At 40.9% G+C, this 22,506-nt stretch overlaps 1 protein-coding gene across 1 annotated transcript in view; it reads left to right on the plus strand.

Annotated features, from left to right (window-relative positions):
• The first annotated feature begins 217 nt into the window (after window positions 1–217).
• atrnl1b (attractin-like 1b) overlaps window positions 218–22,506 on the plus strand; it is a 63,922-nt gene continuing 41,633 nt past the window's right edge. Inside the window, exons 1-19 of the mRNA XM_058061718.2 lie at window positions 218–1,087; window positions 2,351–2,434; window positions 2,663–2,776; window positions 2,870–2,998; window positions 3,918–4,126; window positions 5,897–6,071; window positions 6,144–6,231; window positions 6,297–6,558; window positions 6,635–6,818; window positions 6,898–7,052; window positions 8,302–8,386; window positions 8,464–8,678; window positions 8,743–8,861; window positions 10,332–10,464; window positions 11,341–11,528; window positions 13,741–13,954; window positions 14,043–14,234; window positions 20,416–20,640; window positions 21,145–21,282. Of these exons, the coding sequence (XP_057917701.2) occupies window positions 867–1,087; window positions 2,351–2,434; window positions 2,663–2,776; window positions 2,870–2,998; window positions 3,918–4,126; window positions 5,897–6,071; window positions 6,144–6,231; window positions 6,297–6,558; window positions 6,635–6,818; window positions 6,898–7,052; window positions 8,302–8,386; window positions 8,464–8,678; window positions 8,743–8,861; window positions 10,332–10,464; window positions 11,341–11,528; window positions 13,741–13,954; window positions 14,043–14,234; window positions 20,416–20,640; window positions 21,145–21,282 (3,130 nt within the window). The 5' untranslated portion in view covers window positions 218–866. The remainder of the gene's footprint in view (window positions 1,088–2,350; window positions 2,435–2,662; window positions 2,777–2,869; window positions 2,999–3,917; window positions 4,127–5,896; window positions 6,072–6,143; window positions 6,232–6,296; window positions 6,559–6,634; window positions 6,819–6,897; window positions 7,053–8,301; window positions 8,387–8,463; window positions 8,679–8,742; window positions 8,862–10,331; window positions 10,465–11,340; window positions 11,529–13,740; window positions 13,955–14,042; window positions 14,235–20,415; window positions 20,641–21,144; window positions 21,283–22,506) is intronic.

Raw genomic sequence — 22,506 nt, forward strand, 5'->3', positions numbered from 1 at the left:
TAAATTCTGGTTGTGATAAATATAAATGTATAATATATGTATTTGTTCAGTCTGCGCTTTTAAACCATTATCGGTCACATCTTCTTCCGGTATTTTTGTTTGAAAGTGTAATAAGAAGCGGAAGTGTCACTTTCATCCTGAAGCGCGAGAACTTACTGTACCTTTAAATACGTGGTGGGCGTCAGTCTCTAAAGCGCATGCGCATCTTGTGTTTAGTTTTCTCCAACCTGAGGAGCTGTCTAGGATTCGCTGCCAATTCTTGTCATGTTTGGATAGCAGCAGCGCAGATTTTTCTTTCCCTAATTGCGTCTTTTTTTGGTGGGGGTTGCTGCGGGGTGTGAAATTAAATACAACGAGAAAAGGAGTCTACAAACAAAAGCAACCGGGAAGTCAAAACAACAAGCTCCAAAAGTGCCCGACGAGAATCTGCGGTTCTTTTCTCATCCACATCACATCCATGTTGGCTGCGGTAGCCTTCGCTGTGGTTCCGGGGCTCCTAGCGCCACTGAGGCTTTGTTCTCCCGTCAACAACATCCGGCTGCGTGGCCTGTGGAAGGACTCCCCCACGGAGGGGCTGCCATCCCCGTGTGTGTCTTAAGGACGCTGGAAAAATGGCTGCTGAAAATGCTATTTGAAAGCCGCCATGAATCAATGCCGAGAGGCTAGCTAAACAAGCTAACAGATGCTAAACACTCAGCTTGCTAACGCTGGAAAACAGCTTTCACTCATGCTTGTCTCCTTTGCTGGTTTATCCCAACAAGAAGTAGGCTAAAGCCGGCTTTAAAAAACATTTACTTATTTGAATATGAAGAACCTTTAACCTGAAACCGAACTTTAATAACACTCGTCTTTTCATCCGAACCAAAATGGATCCTATTGGGAGATGTTCGGCTACCTTTGCACCCCGAGTTCGCGGCATCATCGTAATGGTGGTGTGGGTTCTTGTCCACTTGGCTCTGCTCACCCACGCCTCGCCGCCGAAAGGCTGTGACAAGACGTGCCTGTCCGGGAAATGTCTCAACGGGTCCTGCGTGTGTGACCCCGGATGGGTGGGAGACCAGTGCCAGCACTGCCAGGGACGCTTCAAGTAAGTTCATTACTTCTCATTGAGTTCACATAAAGTTATGTAATTTTGTATTAGTTTCCCTCTAAATGCATACTGAATTACTTTCTGTTAGACTGCACTGTTGGTCAAAGGTCAAATCTGGTGCCCCTGAATGCATCAAAAAAAGGAGAAGTCTACTAGGCCGCTATTTGAGGAAATATAAATATATATGTATAATCATCATATATCCATATAGGAATGTTTAGCAGCTTTTGCACCACTTTTAAACTCTACTGTCAGCTTTACAGATGCCACATTTGTGGTATTTAATTCATTCATTTTCTACCGCTTATCCTTTACAAGGGTTGCAGGGGGTGCTGGAGCCTATCCCAGCTGGGTGTACACCCTGGACTGGTGGCCAGCCAATCACAGGGCACATATAGACAAACAACCATTCACACTCACATTCATACCTATGGACAATTTGGAGTCGCTAATTAACCTAGCATGTTTTTGGAATGGTGGAGGAAACCGGAGTACTCGGAGAAAATCCAGCCAGAGATGACCGAGGTTGGAATCGAACTCTGGTCTCTTAGCTGTGTGGCCTGTGCGCTAACCACTCAGTCCATAATAAAGTCATTAAGTTTCAAAAATGCATTAATTAATTAATTGATCGCTGTCTTGTGGTTGACTATAGCCTATTATTAGTCAAATCAAATACTGCAATACATTAAATACATTCATTCATTTTCTACCTCTTATCCTCACAAGGGTGCTGGGGTGCTGGAGCCTATCCCAGCTGTCTTCGCACATATAGACAAACAACCATTCACACTCACATTCATACCTATGGACAATTTGGAGTTGCTAATTAACCTAGCATGTTTTTGGAATGTGGGAGGAAATCGGAGAAAACCCACGCATGCAGACTCCACAGAGAGATGCCCGAGGGTGGAATTGAACTTGGTTCTCCTAGCTGTGTGGCCTGCGTGCTAACCACTTCACCACCGTGCAGCCGCTTTTCAGTCTTATCAGACTTCAATGAAAAAAACAGTGAACTCTTGCATTGGAACTTGCATTGTTTATTACAGTATAAGTGGTGCCACACACTAGCAATTCACACACACACACACACAGGCTTTGTTCAGCCTGAAATAAGTCATTGCAGTGACATATAGTACAGTAGGCTAATGCTAATGCCACCCACAAACCTCCGTTTTACTAAGTGATGCCCGCCTCCTCCAAAACTAAAAAAAAATCTAGTTGTCGTTAAGAACTTTTTCTCCCGTGTCTGCTGTTTTTCAGGTTGACTGAGCCTTCGGGATTCCTCACGGACGGTCCCGTCAACTACAAGTACAAAACAAAGTGCACCTGGCTCATCGAAGGATCGTAAGTATTTCCATAAAATACACTTTTAATGTAACGGGATTCATGTAAATAAGCGTAATTGTGTGCTTTAATTGGGCGGCCATTCATAGAGAAGTCGCATACCCGTACCTGCACATCGGCTGAGTTGCCATGGCAACTGCCGTCCCTGTAAGGGGGGGACGGGGGTTGTTATCAAGGGCAACAATAAAAATACTGTATTACACATCCGAATTTATTTTCCTTCCACAGTCCAAATGCGGTTCTCCGCTTGCGGTTCAACCACTTTGCCACAGAATGCAGTTGGGATCATATGTATGTTTATGATGGAGACTCCGTATATGCGCCTCTGGTTGCCGTTTTCAGGTGAGAGACTCAAACATGTGCAAAACAAATGACTATTAAAAATTAAAAATTAAATAAAAAAAATGGATTTAATCAATGCCTTTTCTGTCTTAGTGGTCTCATTGTACCGGAGGTGCGAGGAAACGAGACGGTTCCTGAGGTGGAGACCACTTCGGGCTATGCATTATTATACTTTTTCAGCGACGCCGCCTACAACCTGACCGGATTTGAAATATTCTATTCGTACGTGTTTCAGTTTTCCATATTTTTCATACTTTATTATTTTTACACCACTATATATTTCATACAAAAATGATCTCACCTACGGTAATTGAGTTTTTATATAATATATTGGGAAATATGAGTTTGGAGGTGATGTATCTGACATCTGGCTAGGTTAATTAGCGACTCCAAATTATCCATAGCTATGAATGTGAGTGTGAATGGTTGTTTGTCTATATGTGCACTGTGATTGGCTGTGGCGACCAGTCCACGGTGTACCCCGCCTCTTGCCCGAAGACGGCTGAGATAGGCTCCAGCATCCCTCGCGAGAAAATGAATGAATGAATGAATGAATTATCTGACATATTTGTAGGTTAAATAAAAGCAAAATAAAGTAAAGAAAAAAAAGTTTTTATTTTGGAAAAGTACATATAATGCTATTATGTTTTAAAAATTAAATCAATTCTGGCGGTACAAGGTCGGGCGGTTGATTTTTCGTTTTAATGCAAATCTAGTAGCTCTAAACAAGATGGTGTTTCCAGCTGGTACCGGATCACGCGGGATACGGGATCATGTCTACCAAGACTGAAATCCAAACGGAACGCTCGTTGTGTAGAAGTTACAGATTCGTTTGTTTTTAATCAGCGTTTCCACAACTGAAAAAGAAACCAAAAACATTAGCTTTATATGTAAATTATCGAAAATAAAAACAATTTTTTTGTTTTACTTTATTTGGCTTTTATTTAACCGACAAATGTGTCACATCATTTTGCATGACTGTATATGGAAATATGATAAATATGTTAAGCTACTATGTGTATATATACGGGTTTTCTGCAGTTTTTAAGGAACCCCTGCAAAAATGTTTGATGTCATTTACTGGCCAGATTTGGCTTAGTGGAATACAGTAACCCTGCTTTTATATGGTCTCTTTGTTTAGGATCAACTCCTGTCCTAATAACTGCTCAGGACACGGGAAGTGCACGCCCGGCAACTCGGCAGCCAGCCGCGTGTACTGCGAATGCGACAAATACTGGAAGGGTGAGGCCTGCGACATCCCCTACTGCAGGAACAACTGCGGCAGTCCTGACCACGGCTACTGCGACCTCACTGGCGAGAAGCTGTGCGTTTGCAACGACAGCTGGCAAGGTAGAAGACGCAAACACGGCACCAGGTTTACAAAATAAACACAGTCGAGGCACAATTTTATTTTTTTACAGTGTTTGCAGGCAATTTTACTTTATTTTAGTTTTATTTAATGTTATTTTACAGTGTTTAAAACTGTATTTCTTACGGCACGCTCATGCTTTGAAGCCAAAATACTGCATCTGAGGTGATGTTGAGCATGCTCAAAAGGTACAATCAAGGTATGATCAGTACCTCACATAATATAAGAGAGTTTTGTGTGCATTACTTCAATTGCGGTTTATTATTGACATGAATTAAATATTAATTATTACTACAGTGTTTGGAGGCAACCGTATGCATGATCGGTACCTAAGTGTGCCCACCCCTGCCCAATAGGAGTTAAATGCTTCATTGAATACTTCCCTTTTTGTTCCTGCAATGTTACTTTATTTTAGTTTTATTTAATGTTATTTTACAGTGTTTAAAACTATATTTCTTACGGCACGCTCATGCTTTGAAGCCAAAATACTGCATCTGAGGAGATGTTGAGCATGCTCAAAAGGTACGATCAAGGTATGTTCGGTACCTCACATAATATAAGAGAGTTTTTTGTGTATTACTTCAATTGCAGTTTATTATTATTATTATTATTATTACAGTGTTTGCAGGCAACCGTTATGTATGATCGGTACCTAAGTGTGCCCACCCCTGCCCCATAGGGTTTAAATGCTTCATTGAATACTTCCCTTTTTGTTCCTGCAATGTTACTTTATTTTAGTTTTATTTAATGTTATTTTACAGTGTTTAAAACTATATTTCTTACGGCACGCTCATGCTTTGAAGGCAAAATACTGCATCTGAGGAGATGTTGAGCATGCTCAAAAGGTACGATCAAGGTATGTTCGGTACCTCACATAATATAAGAGAGTTTTTTGTGTATTACTTCAATTGCAGTTTATTATTATTATTATTACAGTGTTTGCAGGCAACCGTTATGTATGATCGGTACCTAAGTGTGCCCACCCCTGCCCTATAGGGTTTAAATGCTTCATTGAATACTTCCCTTTTTTGATCCTGCGATGTTACTTTATTTTAGTTTTATTTAATGTTATTTTACAGTGTTTAAAACTGTATTTCTTACGGCACGCTCATGCTTTGAAGCCAAAATACTGCATCTGAGGAGATGTTGAGCATGCTCAAAAGGTACGATCAAGGTATGTTCGATACCTCACATAATATAAGAGAGTTTTGTGTGCATTACTTCAATTGCAGTTTATTATTTACATGAATTAAATGTTAATTATTATTACAGTGTTTGCAGGCAACCGTTATGTATGATCGGTACCTAAGTGTGCCCACCCCTGCCCGATAGGGTTTAAATGCTCTCTTGCCAAGCCCCCTGCAATGTTACTTTATTTTAGTTTTATTTAATGTTATTTTACAGTGTTTAAAACTATATTTCTTAGAGCACGCTCATGCTTTGAAGCCAAAATACTGCATTTGCAGAGATGTACGATCGGTACCTCAGAGTTTTGTGTGCATTACTTCAATTGCAGTTTATTATTTACATGAATTAAATATTAATTATTAATTGCATTACAACAAATTCCTGCACGGATGGAATTATAAGTGCAAATTAGCAACACATTACATCCGCCTTTTTGCAGTGTTATATAATAGTAGTGGTGTCACTCCACCCATGTCTGTGGTCGGTTAAGTAGCGTGACGCCAAAAAAAATGCCTTGTGACTTCCATGAATCATCGTTCGATTCCTCACGTGTTTACTTCAAGGCCCGGACTGCTCCCTCACCGTGCCTTCCACCGAGTCATTCTGGGTGTTGCCCAGCATGAAGCCCTTTGGCACGTCGCTAGGACGGGCCTCCCACAAGGCCGTGGTGCAGGACAAGGTCATGTGGGTCGTGGGTGGCTACACGTTCAACTTCACCTCGTTCCAAATGATCCTCAAGTAAGATTCCATTTTTAATTAGCACTCATTCATCAATCACGTGACTAAAGTGTGTTTTTTTTTTTTTTGTAGCTACAACCTTGAAAGCGGCATATGGAACACGGTGCCCATCAACAGCGGCCCCGTGCCCAGATACAGCCACTCTCTCGCCTCCTACCAGGTTAACGTTACCTCATTGTGTGTGATTTGTTACCATGACAACTGGTAACAACTACCCTTTTTCAGGACGACATCTTCATGTTCGGCGGGAAGCTGGAGGCCGGCTGGACCAACGTGACCGATGAGCTCTGGGTCTTCAACATCCCCAGTCGGACGTGGCAGCGGAGGAACCCTGTCACGGGACCGCCGGCTCAGGCGCAGATTTACGCCGTTGAGGGTCACACGGCGCATTGCGTCGTGCTGGACGGCGGCGAGGTGGTCATGCTGGTTGTTTTCGGCTACTCGCCCGTGTATAGCTACATCAGCAACGTGCAGGAGTACAATCTAAGTGAGTCACTTCATTGAACACGTTATGTAGTATAAATATTGTATATATGTTTTTTTCGCAATTTTGCATCCTTCAGGGACCAACGCCTGGCTCGTCCCGGACACCAAAGGCGCCGTCCCTCAGGGCGGTTACGGCCACAGTAGCACGTACGACCGAGCCAGCGGTAGCATATATGTCCACGGCGGCTACAAGGCGCTGCCCGCTAACAAGTACGGCCTCGTGGATGACCTCTACCGCTACGACGTCAACATGCGTACATGGTAGGAAAACGTAAAAAAACGAAAAATAACTCCCAACAAATCAGAGTCATGCACTGGTTTTGCTTTTATTTAATTTAAGGTTCATCCTGCGTGAGAGCGGCTATCCTCGCTACCTGCACTCCGCCGTCCTCCTCAGCGGCACCTTACTCGTCTTTGGCGGCAACACGCATAATGACACGTCGCTAAGCAACGGAGCCAAGTGCTTCTCTGCGGACTTCCTGGCGTATGACATCGGTAGGTGGGGTTACTGTTCATTCGTTCATTCATTTTCTACCGCGGGCCATTGGTGGAATGAATGGAAATCTAAGGAAATACGTCTGGAATGGGTGCAGAATCTGGAAGATCTAGAAGGCTTTATGTGTGTGTTATTGTGTGTAGCTGCTCTATAGGAGTCCACAAGTCAAAGCCATTTTATCCTTACAAGGGTAGCAGGGGTGCTGGAGCCTATCCCAGCTGTCTTCTTCAGGCGAGAGGCGGGGTACACCCTGGACTGGTGGCCAGCCAATCACAGGGCACATATAGACAAACAACCATTCACACTCACATTCATACCTATGGACAATTTGGAGTCGCTAATTAACCTAGCATGTTTTTGGAATGTGGGAAGAAAATGGAGTACCCGGAGAAAACCTACGAACATGCAATCTCCACACAGAGATGGCCGAGGGTGGCATTGAACTCGGGTCTCCAAGCTGTAATGCGTGCGCGCTAACCACTTGACATTCATTTATTCATTTTCTACCGCTTATCCTCACGAGGCTAGCGGTTGGTGCTGGAGCCTATCCCAGCTGTCTTCGGGACGGGAGGCGGGGTACACCCTGGACTGGTGGCCAGCCAATCACAGGGCACATATAGACAAACAACCATTCACACTCACATTCATACCTATGGACAATTTGGAGTCGCTAATTAACCTAGCATGTTTTTGGAATGTGGGAGGAAACCGGAGTACCCGGAGAAAACCCACGCATGCACGGGGAGAACATGCAAACTCAACAGCGATGCGGAATCAAACTCGGGTCTCCTAACTGCGTGGCCATGCGCTACCCACTCTTCCACCGTGCAGCCCCAGATCAAACTATTCATTCATTCGTTTTCTACCGCTTATCCTCACGAGGGTCGTGGTGGGTGCTGGCGGGGTACACCCCTGGACTGGTGGCCAGCCAATCACAGGGCACATATAGACAAACAACCATTCACACTCACATTCATACCTATGGACAATTTGGAGTGTTTTTGGAATGTGGGAGGAAACCGGAGTACCCGGAGAAAAAACCCACGCATGCACGGGGAGAACATGCAAACTCCACACAGATATGGCTGAGTGTGGAATCGAACTTTTGTCTCCTAGCCGTGAGGTCTGCGCGCTAACCACTCGTCCACCGTGCAGCCCGGGTTGCTGTTGTCTCACACAAAATTACCGTAATTTCCGGTGTATAAGGCGCTCCTTTTTTCTCACAACTTATATACTTCTTCTCCTCAGCGTGCGACGAGTGGAGGCTCCTTCCCAAGCCAGACCTTCACAGAGACGTCAACCGCTTCGGACACTCAGCTGTGGTCAGCAACGGGTGGGTCACGACCTTCAAATGTGTACTTTTAAAACAGTCAAAGATGCAAGAAGATTTCAACCCCCTTGCTTCCTCAGGTCCATGTTTGTGTTTGGCGGCTTCTCCAGCGTGCTCCTCAACGACGTGCTCGTGTACCGACCGCCCAGCTGCCAGGCCTTCTCTACAGAGCACGGGTGCGCTAAAGCCGGCCCGGGGGTCCGCTGCATCTGGAGCAGAGGCCACTGTCTCCCCTGGGAGGCCAGTATGAACAAAGGGAGCCTCAACCCGGCTCCGTTTTGCCCACCAAAACCAGGTCGGACAAAGTAGAGCTTCATCTTCTAAACACTTCCCTTACTCTTCTTCCTGTTTCTTCTCAGCTACCATCGACGAGCGATGCTACCGCTTCTCCGACTGCGCCAGCTGCACGGCCAACACCAACGGGTGCCAGTGGTGTGACGACAAGAAGTGCATCGCTGCATCCAGCAACTGCACTGTGGTAAGTCGACGACAGGGGGCGCTGGAACTCTATTACAGTATTACTCCTGAACTAATTAAAACAGGGGTCTCAAGCTCAATTTACCTAGGGTACACCGGAGCTAGGTTCTGGGTGAAACCGGGCCGCATCAGGTTTTCAAAAAACTGGAAAAAAATCAATAAAAAAACTATCTTCAATGCTTTTGCTTCTGCTATACCCTACACTTTTTCAGTACTTTGGTTCCGGTTTTCCACACCAAAATATCTGATAAAACATTCCACTGTTCTCAAATATCTTATTTTGTGTATAGAAAAATAAAAATTAAGATGAAAAATAAATAAACAAATCAAGAATAAAGAAAATCAATCAATCAGTAATAAATAAATATAATAATAATAAAACGGCAAATAATAAAAAGTTAAGAAACCACATATAGTTGGACAAAGTCATTTCACTGATTATTTTTTTTTTTCGGTGATTAAGGGTTCAGACACCTTCAAACATCTAAACTACACCATCACCTGAAGCAAAAACAGTGGTGCCTTGGTTAGCGTCATTAATATGTTCCAGAATGTCTGACTTAAACCAAAATGGACTCTAACCAAAGCATATTTTCCCATAGAAAATAATGTCAATCCAATGAATCCATTTCAGACACGCTAACATTTTAACACAAGAATTTATAGAAAGTATTTATAACTGAACATTTAACATCACTTTTTTTAGTTTATTGCAGGGGTCTCAAACTCAATTTACCTGGGAAAAAATAAATAAACAATAAAGACAATAAATCAGTCAATCAGTAATAAATAAGTAAAATAATAATAAAACAGCAAATAAGAAAAACATAAGAAACCACATACAGTTGGTAGAGAAATTATTTTTTTCATATTCAAATGTACAGTATTAAGTTATTTAACCTTTACCATGAACATTAATGAAACTTTTGACCCAATTAGCAAGTTAGCATCGTACTCAGTTCCATCTGGGAGCGGCGTCGTAACTTTAACAACATGTTTGATGAGATGCTTTATCTTGACGTTTTATTTTCCTTTTTATTCCAAATCATTTGTACCCAGCGTCATATAAGCCTTTAGCTTCATTGCTAATCCAAAGCAAAACAAGCAAAACGGGGTAACAGGGTAGGGTAACAGTATGGGCGGGGCAAAATCATGTTAATTGTATTTAAGCTGTCATTTCCAACATTAAACTTTGGTATCAAGGTGGGGGCCTCAAAGTAGCGTCTCGCGGGCCGTATTTGGCCTGTGGGCCGCGAGTTTGAGACCCCTGAATTAAAACATATTCAGTTGTTGCTATTGAACATGCTCATTGGGGTTTAATAAGCAGTGATAATAACCTGAGTTTTTGCTACATTTAAGTATCTTTGTGGAGACGATACAGATGCTTATTAAACTATCAGAGACTAAATAATAACAAAATTAATTAAGCGATGATGAACTCTCTGACATTGTCTTCTTTCGGTTATTGTAGAACGTGAGGAACTTCACAGCGTGCCCCGTGCGGAACGAGCAGGTCTGCAGCAAGCTAGCAAATTGCAAGAGCTGTTTGCTGAATCTCAACTGTCAGTGGGACCAGAACCAGTCAGAGTGCCACGCCCTGCCCGGTAAGACATGAGGACTTTTCATGGATGGCTTGATGAACACAGTGGGAGTAACATATCACATAGGTTTGTATAGCTCAGGGGTCTCAAACTCAATTTACCTGGGGGGCCACTGGAGCTAGGGTCTGAAAAAAAAACAAAAACGCATTTATTAAAAACAGAAAAATATACAAACTTTTTCAGTGCTTTGGTTTTGATTTTCTACAATAAAAGCTCTGATAAAACATTCCACTGTTCTCAAATATCTTAATTTTTATTTTTCTGCACAAAATAAGATGAAAAATAAATAAACAAATCAAGAATAAAGAAAATCAATCCATCAGTAATAAGTAAATATAATAATAATAATAAAAACTTAAGAAACCACATATAGTTGGTGGGTAGACAAATTATTTTTTTCACATTAAAATGAACAAAGCATTATTAGAGCCCTGTAGACATGACAAAACACGACTATAGTCACATTTATACTCTTTATTTACATATTGCGCAACTGCAGTGTCTTGAGACACATGCTAACTCGCAAACTAGAGAGCTAGCGACCTTAACGGTAGCCTTCAAGTTATTTCCTTTCAACTTAAATAGCCAAAAACTTACCACTTCCACACGGATAGGGAGGATAACTATTAACAGTTATTTAACCTTTAACATGAACATTAATCAAACATAATAATTTTTTCTGGGTACATGATACCATACAGCATCCATATCAAACATTAAACTTTCATATCAAGGCAAGGGCCTCAAACTAGTGTCCTGCGGGCCACATTTGACAATTGTTTTTAATTCTGTAAAGCACTTTGTGTTGCATGTCTTAGCAGGAAAAGTGCTATTACAAATAAAGTTGATTTGATTTGAGCCATCATCGTCATTTTGCAGCCCAGCAGTGCAGCGAGGGCTGGAGCCTGGTGGGCGAGGCCTGCCTCAGGATCAACTCCAGCCGCGAGAGTTACGACAACGCCCAGCACTACTGCAAGAATCTCCACGGCAACATTGCCTCGCTCACCACGGCCAAGCAGGTGGGCTTTGTTCTGGAGGAGCTGAAGAAGTTGCAGCAGCAAGACAAGGTAAATCACCAACACCCGTCTTCTGTATCTATCATACCGTAACAACAATCGGGAACGTTTTGCTTGATTTTTGGTCTTGTCAGATTGCATCTGATTGCAATAGTTGTTTTTTTTTTTTTTCAATCAAAAAACTTATTTTGATGGAATTAGCTTTCCCACAATTTTCTTTGATGTGTATTCACAACACATCAGAAAATGAATGAATGTTTAAGTTTAGCACGGTGATGAGGTAGTTAGCGTGCACGTCTCACAGCTAGGAGACCAGCGTTCAATTCCACCCTCGGACATCTCTGTGTGGAGTTTACATGTTCTCCCCGTGCATGCGTGGGTTTTTTCCGGGTACTCCAGTTTGCTCCCACATTCCAAAAACATGCTAGGTTAATTAGCGACTCCCAAATTGTCCATAGGTATGAATGTGAGTGTGAATGGTTGTTTGTCTATATGTGCCCTGTGATTGGCTGGCCACCAGTCCAGGGTGTACAGCCAGCTGGGATAGGCTCCAGCACCCCTGCGACCCTTGTGAGGATAAGAGGTAGAAAATGAATGAATGAATGAATGTATTGCAATATTTGATTTGACTAATAATAGGCTATAGTCAACCACAAGACAGCGATCAATTAATTAATTTGTGAATTTCTGAAACTTAATGACTGTATTATGGACTCTCGCCCAAAGACAGCTGGGATAGACTCCAGCACACCCTGCGACCGGTAGAAAATGAATGAATGTATTGCAATATTTGATTAGACTAATAATAGGCTATAGTCAACCACAAGACAGCGATCAATTAATTAATTTGTGAATTTCTGAAACTTAATGACTCTATTATGGACTCTCGCCCAAAGACAGCTGGGATAGGCTCCAGCACCCCCCACAACCCTTGTGAGGATAAGCGGTAGAAAATGAATGAATGAATGTACGTATTGTAATATTTGATTTGACTAATAATAGGCTATAGTCAACCACAAGACAGCGATCAATTAATTAATTTGTGAATTTCTGAAACTTAATGACTGTATTATGGACTCTCGCCCAAAGACAGCTGGGATAGACTCCAGCACACCCTGCGACCGGTAGAAAATGAATGAATGTATTGCAATATTTGATTACACTAATAATAGGCTATAGTCAACCACAAGACAGCGATCAATTAATTAATTTGTGAATTTCTGAAACTTAATGACTGTATTATGGACTCTCGCCCAAAGACAGCTGGGATAGGCTCCAGCACCCCCCACGACCCTTGTGAGGACAAGCAGTAGAAAATGAATGAATGTATTTAATGTATTGCAATATTTGATTTGACTAATAATAGGCTATAGTAAACCACAAGACAGCGATCAATTAATTAATTTGTGAATTTCTGAAACTTTATGACTGTATTATGGACTCTCGCCCAAAGACAGCTGGGATAGGCTCCAGCACCCCCGCGACCCTTGTGAGGAACTGCAATAGAAAATGAATGAATGAATGATTGGGAGACAAATTTAACCAAGTGGAGACTGAGGGCAGTAGAAATACTTAATTTCAATTCATTTCTAGCCGTGTACTACTAACAATAGTACCACATAGTACCTGGTTTTCCCAATGCTAAAGGTCCAATAGCGGACTTGGTACGTATTTAAGACTAAAGGCTAAGACTAAGGTAAAATGTAACATTCCACAGCCGCTCCATGTCTAGTCTGCCTTATCAATTAAAACCAGACAACGTCCCAGATAAATACCGCTGATTTGTCCTTGGCTAAAAGTTTCACCTGCACAAACGGTCCAAATCCCGAGCCTCTTGATTAATGCTTCTCATCTTGCTGCACTGAAACAAAATTGCGTCCCCCTCACCCCCCCCCCCCTTTTTTTTTCCTGCTGATTTAGACTTGGTTACGCTTGTTGTACGTCCTGAGGATGTTGTTTGTTGTCAAGTCTGCAAACACAATCCCGACAACAACACCACCCCCCCTCTCTCTCCCGCTCTCTTTACATCTGAAAACTTGGAAAACCCTGGAGGCGAATGGAGAAATCATCTGTGAAATTATTTCCACCGCCATTTTAGTAGCGTCCCCAAGTTCCTTACAGATAAAACGCACACCCGCCAATGATTCCTTAAATGGTGCAACAGAGCAGCACCAGTCATGGTGGTTTATCTGCTACATAAACAGGCTGCGGTTTGAGGCGTTTTTCTTTTTTTTTTTTTATGTGTTAATAAATGTCTCCTCAGAGTTTGTCGCCTTGGGTGGGACTGAGGAAGATCAACGTGTCATACTGGGGCTGGGAGGACATGTCGCCTTTTACCAACAGCAGCCTGCGTTGGCTGCCCGGCGAGCCCAGCGATTCGGGTTTCTGCGCCTACCTGGAGGAGCCTCAGGTGTCGGGCCTCAGGGCCAACCCGTGCACCGCCACCGCGCACGGCCTCATCTGTGAAAAGGCCACAGGTGAACAAAAAAGAGACGGAAACGTTTACACAATGACAGGAGATTTAAACAGAAATAAACATCGTGTTTTTTATTAATTTCCACACAGGAAACCCCAATCAGAGTTCCCGCCCGCCCTGCAAGAAGTCGTGCTCGCTGCACACCACCTGTGCCAACTGCACCAGCCAGGCCATGGAGTGCATGTGGTGCAGCAGTGCACAGCGTTGTGTCGACTCCACCGCCTACGTCATCTCCTTCCCTTACGGCCAGTGTCTGGAGTGGCAGACGGGGGACTGCGTGGGTAAGCGTCTCTTTGCCTCATCGCTCACCTGCAATCATTCTGCAGTATCAAGGGTGTACTTGAAGTCACTTTTAAAACTCTAATAATGATTTGGAAGGCATGAGAAAGTAGCAAGAACATTGTTATTCTCTTTGATCACATGGTTATTTATTAACAAGTATATTGTTTTTTCCGGGTACTCCGGTTTCCTCCCACATTCCAAAAACATGCTAGGTTAATTAGCGACTCCAAATTGTCCATAGGTATGAATGTGAGTGTGAATGGTTGTTTGTCTATATGTGCCCTGTGATTGGCCGGCAACCAGTCCAGGGTGTACCCCGCCTCTCGCTCGAAGACAGCTGGGATAGGCTCCAGCATCCCCCGCGACCCTCGTGAGGAAAAGTGGTAGAAAATGAATGAATGAATATTGTACAACACAGCCAATGTGTTCCAACATTTCTATAACATTTGTTCTCACTCAGAAATCACTCCACACTCTTTATTGCTCTCTGGTTCTACCATATCTTACTTATTATGTGGAAATATGAGTTAATAACTATAAAAGCAATCTTCACTCGCTAAATGTACTGCAAAAAAAGGCCAGTAAGGATAATTCATAATGCCGCCTACAGAGCGTCTCTTTGCCAAATCGCTCATCTCCAATGAGTATCAAGGGTGTACTTGAAGTCATTTTTTAAAACTCTAATAATGATTTGGAAGGCATGAGAAAGTAGCAAGAACACCATTATTCTCTTTGATCACATGGTTATTTATTAACTTATATATTGTACAACACAGCCAATGTGTTCCAACATTTCTATAACATTTGTTCTCAATCAGAAATCACTCCACAGTCTTTATTTATTGTGTGGAAATATGCGGTAATAACTATAAAAGCAATCTTCACTCGCTAAATGTACTACAAAAAAAGGCCAGTACGGATAATTCATAATGCCGCCTACAGAGAACATACTAACTCCTTATTTCTAAAATCACAAATACTTCAACTTGCTGATATAGTTCATCTTCAAACAGCTAAAATAATGCATAAGGCTAAAAATAACCAATTACTTAAAAATGTCATCCAATACTTCTCTACAAGAGAGGAGAAATATGATCTCAGGGAAGAAGTACATTTGAAACACTTCTATGCTAGGACTACGCTAAAAAGCCATAGCATTTCAGTATGTGGAATCAAACTATGGAATGGATTGAGTAAGGAAATCAAGCAATGCACAACGATGAGCCAATTCAAGAAACAATACAAGCAGTTGATGTTTGCTAAATACAAGGATGAAGAGTCTTGAACCAGTCATGATGTGCTATATATATCACTATATTGACACTTACTATGGTACCCATTATGTCATTGGATGCTCATATCACCTCGTACTTTGTTATGTGATGGAAACCCCCCACCCCCCCAAAAAAAACCAAAAAAATATATTAAGAAAGCAGGAAGTGAACAAATGTAACAGTTACGGTACGTGACAAAAAACAAAAAAATCTAAAAAAATAAATAAAATACATTTTAAAAAAATCAAAAAAAAATTAAACTATATTAAGAAAGCAGGAAGTGAACAAATGTAACAGTTACGGTATGTGACAAAAAAAATCACTATATATATCACTATATTGACACTTACTATGGTACCCATTATGTCATTGGATGGTCATATCACCTTGTACTTTAGTACGTGATGAAAAAAAAAGCAAAAAACTATATTAAGAAAGCAGGAAGTGAACAAATGTAACAGTTACGGTACGTGACAAAAAACAAAAAATCTAAAAAAATAAATAAAATACATTTTAAAAAAATCAAAAAAAATTAAACTATATTAAGAAAGCAGGAAGTGAACAAATGTAACAGTTACGGTATGTGACAAAAAAAAATCACTATATATATCACTATATTGACACTTACTATGGTACCCATTATGTCATTGGATGCTCATATCACCTCGTACTTTAGTACGTGATGAAAAAAAAAGCAAAAAACTATATTAAGAAAGCAGGAAGTGAACAAATGTAACAGTTACGGTACGTGACAAAAAACAAAAAATCTAAAAAAATAAATAAAATACATTTTAAAAAAATCAAAAAAAAATTAAACTATATTAAGAAAGCAGGAAGTGAACAAATGTAACAGTTACGGTATGTGACAAAAAAAATCACTATATATATCACTATATATATCACTATATTGACACTTACTATGGTACCCATTATGGCATTGGATGGTCATATCACCTCCTACTTCGGTACGTGACAAAAATTAAATTAAATTAAATATAAAATATAAAAAACAATTAAATTATATTAGGAAAGCAGGAAGTGAACAAATGTTCACAGTTACTGATTGTAAAAGTACCAGATGGAGGGGTAGGATTTAATAAGCTTTGCTTCTTCCTACTCCTTTTGGACATGTGGAACTGTGAACTGATTATGGGATGCATTCAATTGTAATCTGATGCATGTTCAAATGAAATAAAACCATTACCATTACTAATATTGGTAAGAAGCAAACGAGTTCATTGTAAACAGTACGGCAAGTACACACAGGTTTCACACCAACAACTTTGTGAAGTGTTGTGTTTTCCTTTTATTCGTGGTTGCTCTGTTATGATCTTGATCATTTGTCCAACCAGACGATCTAATTGAAGCCTGTGGATTTGAGATGATAATTAAACGTCTCTAGCTTAGTTGCTATCTCATTTTGCCAGTCACTTTTCATAACAGGGAACAAGAAACTAACCTCTTAGTGTTAGTTTAATGTTATTGGATTTAAAAGTGTTTTTTTTGGTTTGTTTTGAGAGGGTTTGTTACGCCCAATTAGCTGCAGAGAGTGGCCCTAGCTGTTAAATGTCCTCGTTGACTGAGCGGCAAATTGGCTTGTCACTGTTTTTTGCTGCTTTTGAGGACTTTTAAAGAGAGTGAAGAGGGAGTTATGGATCTATTTTAAGATGCGCAGTGAAGCCTTTTTTTTTGTGGTGGTGCAGGTACACAGGGCAGAGTTGCGATCTTGTCCAAGATTATGTTTGAGCGCCTCTTCTTTCAGAATTGGGATATGGATTAGGGCTGGGATAAACGATTATTTTTGTAATTGATTAATCTAGAAAATGCATCAATTAATCTAATGATTAATTTTTAAATCAGATTTCGATTCAACTATTGATTATCTCCCCATAATTTGACCTATATAGCAATTAATGCTAATTTATCTCCATGAATAAAACAATATATTTTTATTCAGTTTAAAAATAAATTGTATTGAAAATACAAAATAAATTGTATTGAACAATACAACAATAAAGTGCACAATGGAATCTTATAATAGCAAAAGTAATAAATTAAACTTTCATTCAATAAATAAAACTATTGGACTAATATAATAAATAAAAAAATATATATATTTAATAAACTGGGAATGACTGGGTTAATCATTGCAAACAAGGAAAGGAAAAAAGTTAAATAAAGAAGTGAATACTTCCTTTTTTGTTCCGGCAATGTTACTTTATTTTAGTTTTATTTAATGTTATTTTACAGTGTTTAAAACTATATTTCTTACGGCACACTCATGCTTTGAAGCCAAAATACTGCATCTGAGGAGATGTTGAGCATGCTCAAGGTACGATCAAGGTATGATCGGTACCTCACATAATATAGTTTTGTGTGCATTACTTGAATTGCAGTTTATTATTTACATGAATTAAATATGAATTATTATTACAGTGTTTGCAGGCAATCGTATGTTGATTTGCCCACCCCTGCCCTATAGGGTTTAAATGCTTCATTGAGCACCTTGAACCTCTGTATGCTATTTTATGCCAAGCCCTCTGCAATGTTACTTTATTTTAGTTTTATTTAATGTTATTTTACAGTTAATGTTATTTTAAAGATTTACCCCACATACATAAAGAAGTTTTTTTTCCTGCGATGTTACTTTATTTTAGTTTTATTTTATATTATTTTACAGTGTTTAAAACTGTAAAACCACCCCTGCCCTATAGGGTTTAAATGTTTCATTGAGCACCTCGAACCTCTCTTGCCAAGCCCCCTACAATGTTACTTTATTTTAGTTTTATTTTATATTATTTTACAGTGTTTAAAACTGTAAAACCACCCCTGCCCTATAGGGTTTAAATGCTTCATTGAGCACCTCGAACCTCTCTTGCCAAGCCCACTGCAATGTTACTTTATTTTAGTTTTATTTTATGTTATTTTACAGTGTTTAAAACTATATTTCTAACAGCACGCTCATGCTTTGAAGCCAACATACTGACATCTGAGGAGATGTCGAACATGCTCAAGGTCGCCGTGTATAATACAATTTTTCAAATATTAGCTCAAAGTCATATTTCTCTTTGGATTCTGTTCAGCTGATTTGAATCTCATATGCATTTCCAAGGAATGTCTGAGCTCTAACGGGGCATAAAAGATGTTCTTTTCAAGGATGTGTTATTTTTACAGACTTGTCAATTTATGGAGTGGCGCTACAAGCATTAGATTTTTGTTGCTGGCATGAATTGATTTACCTGTCACAATCCATGGCGGCGTGCGTGTCTGTTTCTGTGTTTGCTTATTGATTCCAGAATGCTTTTGTGTGGTTTTGCGAGACACACGCCAAAAAAAAAAAAAAAAAAAAAAAATCCTCTTCTATTGCGCTTCTCGTTCCATATGCCACTTAAGGCTCTCGCCATCACAACAAACTTAAATGGCCTTACTTTGGACTGATTGCCGCCGCGTTGTCATGGCTGCACATCCATTAGCAGAATAGCAGGAGATATGTTTGACATAAAGCGAGGTGGAATAAAAAGCACTTGATGTTTTTGTCTCTGGGAAGAGGGCGGGGGACCTTGTTTTGCCTTGAAAGTGCCTTGTCTGGCGGCCAAAGTGGCAACGCTTGAAGCTTGTCGAGCAATTTAGCGGGCCGCCAAAGTTGGCTCTCCAGGAGCATCCAAGGCTTTTTTTATTGCTCAGGGTGAGCTGCCACTTTATGTTAAAGCCTCTTTCAGCCTTTTTTTTTTACTCTTTAACATCGACTCCTTTTAAACCAAAACACTTATCCGTGTGTCGGCTCTCGAATCTGTTGTTTTGACAGCTTAACAGATAACGTGTTAATGCCTCGGCGTAAAGGACTTTAAAGCACCTTAATCTCTGGGCCTTGTTAAAGGCTAAAAAGAAATCCTACGGAATAAAATCCTCTGTCAGTTCTCAACCGAGATGTTTGCTTCGAGGTGACCCTGGTGGAAGGATGTTAAATTGAAATATGTATTTGTATTGAGTTATGGACTTTAAGATCTTTGAGAATCTGCACCTATTCCAGCTGTATTTCTTTGGCTTTTCCAAAATGGTCGGTTTTAATTTATTCTACCCATAACCCGTCTCCGGTGTCAATTTTGTTAAATCAAGAGTCAAAAGTTTCAACTTCATTGAGTACCTCGAACCTCTCTTGCCAAGCCCACTGGAATGTTACTTTATTTTAGTTTTATTTAATGTTATTTTACAGTTAATGTTAATTTAAAGATGTACCCCACATACACAAAGAAGTGAATACTTCCCTTTTTGTTCCTGCGATGTTACTTTATTTTAGTTTTATTTTATGTTATTTTACAGTGTTTAAAACTGTAAAACTACCCCTGCCCTATAGGGTTTAAATGCTTCATTGAGCACCTCGAACCTTTCTTGCCAAGCCCACTGCAATGTTACTTTATTTTAGTTTTATTTTATGTTATTTTACAGTTAATGTTAATTTAAAGATGTACCCCACATACATAAAGAAGTGAATACTTCCCTTTTTGTTCCTGCGATGTTACTTTATTTTAGTTTTATTTCATGTTATTTTACAGTGTTTAAAACTGTAAAACCACCCCTGCCCTATAGGGTTTAAATGCTTCATTGAGCACCTCGAACCTCTCTTGCCAAGCCCACTGCAATGTTACTTTATTTTAGTTTTATTTTATATTATTTTACAGTGTTTAAAACTATATTTCTAACAGCACGCTCATGCTTTGAAGCCAACATACTGCATCTGAGAACATGTTGAGCATGCTCAAGGTCGCCGTGTATAACACAATTTTGCTGTTAGCAAATTAGCTGTTCGAGTGCCTTTTGAAGTTAATAAAGACAACATCAAGTGGTCGCCTACAGCCGCAGCCTAATTAGAAATCGCCTTCACACCCTCTTTTTTTCCCACCTTCAGCCCAGAACTGTTCAGGCCTACGTACATGCAGCCAGTGCTTGGAGCAACCCGAATGCGGCTGGTGCGGCGACCCAAGCAGCACCGGAAAGGGCCTGTGCACGGAAGGCTCCTACAGGGGTCCCATGAAGAGACCACCTAAACAGAGCCAGTCCCAGGACTTGATCCTGGAGCCGGGCATCTGCCCCAAAGACAAAGGCTACGAGTGGACGTTTATCCACTGCCCCGGTGAGGAAGCCACTTCCTATTACTGAAATTACAGAAAGCGTGTTGTCCACTTGGAAAATATCGACTTTTTTTTTTTTTGCATCTCCAGTTTTTTTTTTTTAAAAGCTGCTCTTTGTAGAGGTTTCTTGTTACAGCACAGAAAGGATGTGGAAGCGATACCTCCCTGAAGACTCGTGCAACCTTATAGTCATGCAAAAACGTTGATAAACTCACTGCCGCCTGTAATGTGAGAACGTGAGGAGAACGTTGCTGTTTGGTTGACAGATGATTGTGAACTCGGTGAATTATCTGTGTTATATTTGCCCACTATACTTTGCAGAAAAGCTCCAAAGTTGTTACATTTCTTCATTTTTAAAAGTATTAAATATCACAGAAAGTGATTTTTTTTGTATTTTTCCCAAAGAAAAACATGCTATTGTAAGGAATGTCGCGCACAAATTCCACTGTAGTCCATGAATCATAATAACAGTGAAATGACCTCATACCTTCTTGATTATATTTCAGCGTGCCAGTGTAACGGCCATAGCACGTGCGTGAATGGCAGCGTCTGCGAGCAGTGTCGTAACCTCACCACGGGCCCCCACTGTCAGACCTGCATGGCCGGTTACCACGGAGACCCAACCAATGGTGGCAAATGCCAGGGTGAGTCAAAATCATCTTGATAAGCTTAACATGAAATAAGCAGTTGGGACTGTCAGTACTGTCTTGTACCAAAAGATGGCACTATTGTGTATCAGATTAATGGCCGTTTATTGTTATTGTTGTGTGAAAGGGCACCTATTATGCTTATTTTCAGCCCTTTGTATTGAATTGTGGACTCCATTAGAGTAGTTACATCATTCATTCCACGCATGGCAACTCTGCTGTGATTCGTCACACTCCTGAGGACTTCCGCAGGACTGCCGAACCCCACTTTCTAATTTCTCCGTAAAGGAGTTGATAGTAAATTAATAAACCATTTGAAGAGCGACTTGAAAAGTGGTTAGGAGCCACTGGTTTGAGACCCCTGACTGACCATGTATGAACACGTTTAGCTTTAGCTTTAGCTTTACAGACACCATGTGTCATGCTATGCTGTGAGTCATTCATTTATTCACTTTCTACCGCTTATCCTCATGAGGGTCTCAAGCGTGCTGGAGCCTAGCCCAGCTGTCTTCTTCAGACGAGAGGCGGGGTACACGCTGGACTGATGGCCAGCCAATCACTTGGCACATATAGACAAACAACCATTCACACTCACATTCATACCTATGGACAATTTGGAGTCGCTAGTTAACCTAGCATGTTTTTGGAATGTGGGAGGAAACCGGAGTACCCGGAGAAAACCCACACATGCACGGGGAAAAAATGTAAACTCCACACAGAGATGGCGGCGATGGAATTGAACTCGGGTCTCCTTGCTGTGAGACCTGAGCACTAACCACTTTTTCGGCAGTGCAGCCCATTTTTAAACCATTCATTCATTTTCTACCGCTTTCCTCACGGGGGGTGGTGGGGGGTGCTGGAGCCTATCCCAACTGTTTTCGGGGTCCACCCTAGACTGGTGGCCAGCCAATCACAGGGCACATATAGACAAACAACCATTCACACTCACATTCATACCTATGGACAATTTGGAGTCGCTAATTAACCTAGCATGTTTTTGGAATGTGGGAGGAAACCGGAGTACCCGGCGAAAACCCACACATGCAACGGGGAGAACATGCAAACTCCACACAGAGATAGCCGAGGGTGGAATCGAACTCGGGTCTCCAAGCTGTGTGGCCTGTGTGTCATATTATAGGTAATTATGAACATCTAGTCAAGTGCACGGCTCTTCAATTGGAGTCACCAGGGTCAAATCTGGCCCATTAATGATGACATCAC

The sequence above is a fragment of the Doryrhamphus excisus genome, unplaced genomic scaffold (assembly GCF_037039965.1).
Source record: "Doryrhamphus excisus strain RoL-2023G ecotype Guam unplaced genomic scaffold, RoL_Dexc_Guam_v1.1 HiC_scaffold_24, whole genome shotgun sequence".
In the NCBI taxonomy this organism is placed as follows: domain Eukaryota; kingdom Metazoa; phylum Chordata; class Actinopteri; order Syngnathiformes; family Syngnathidae; genus Doryrhamphus; species Doryrhamphus excisus.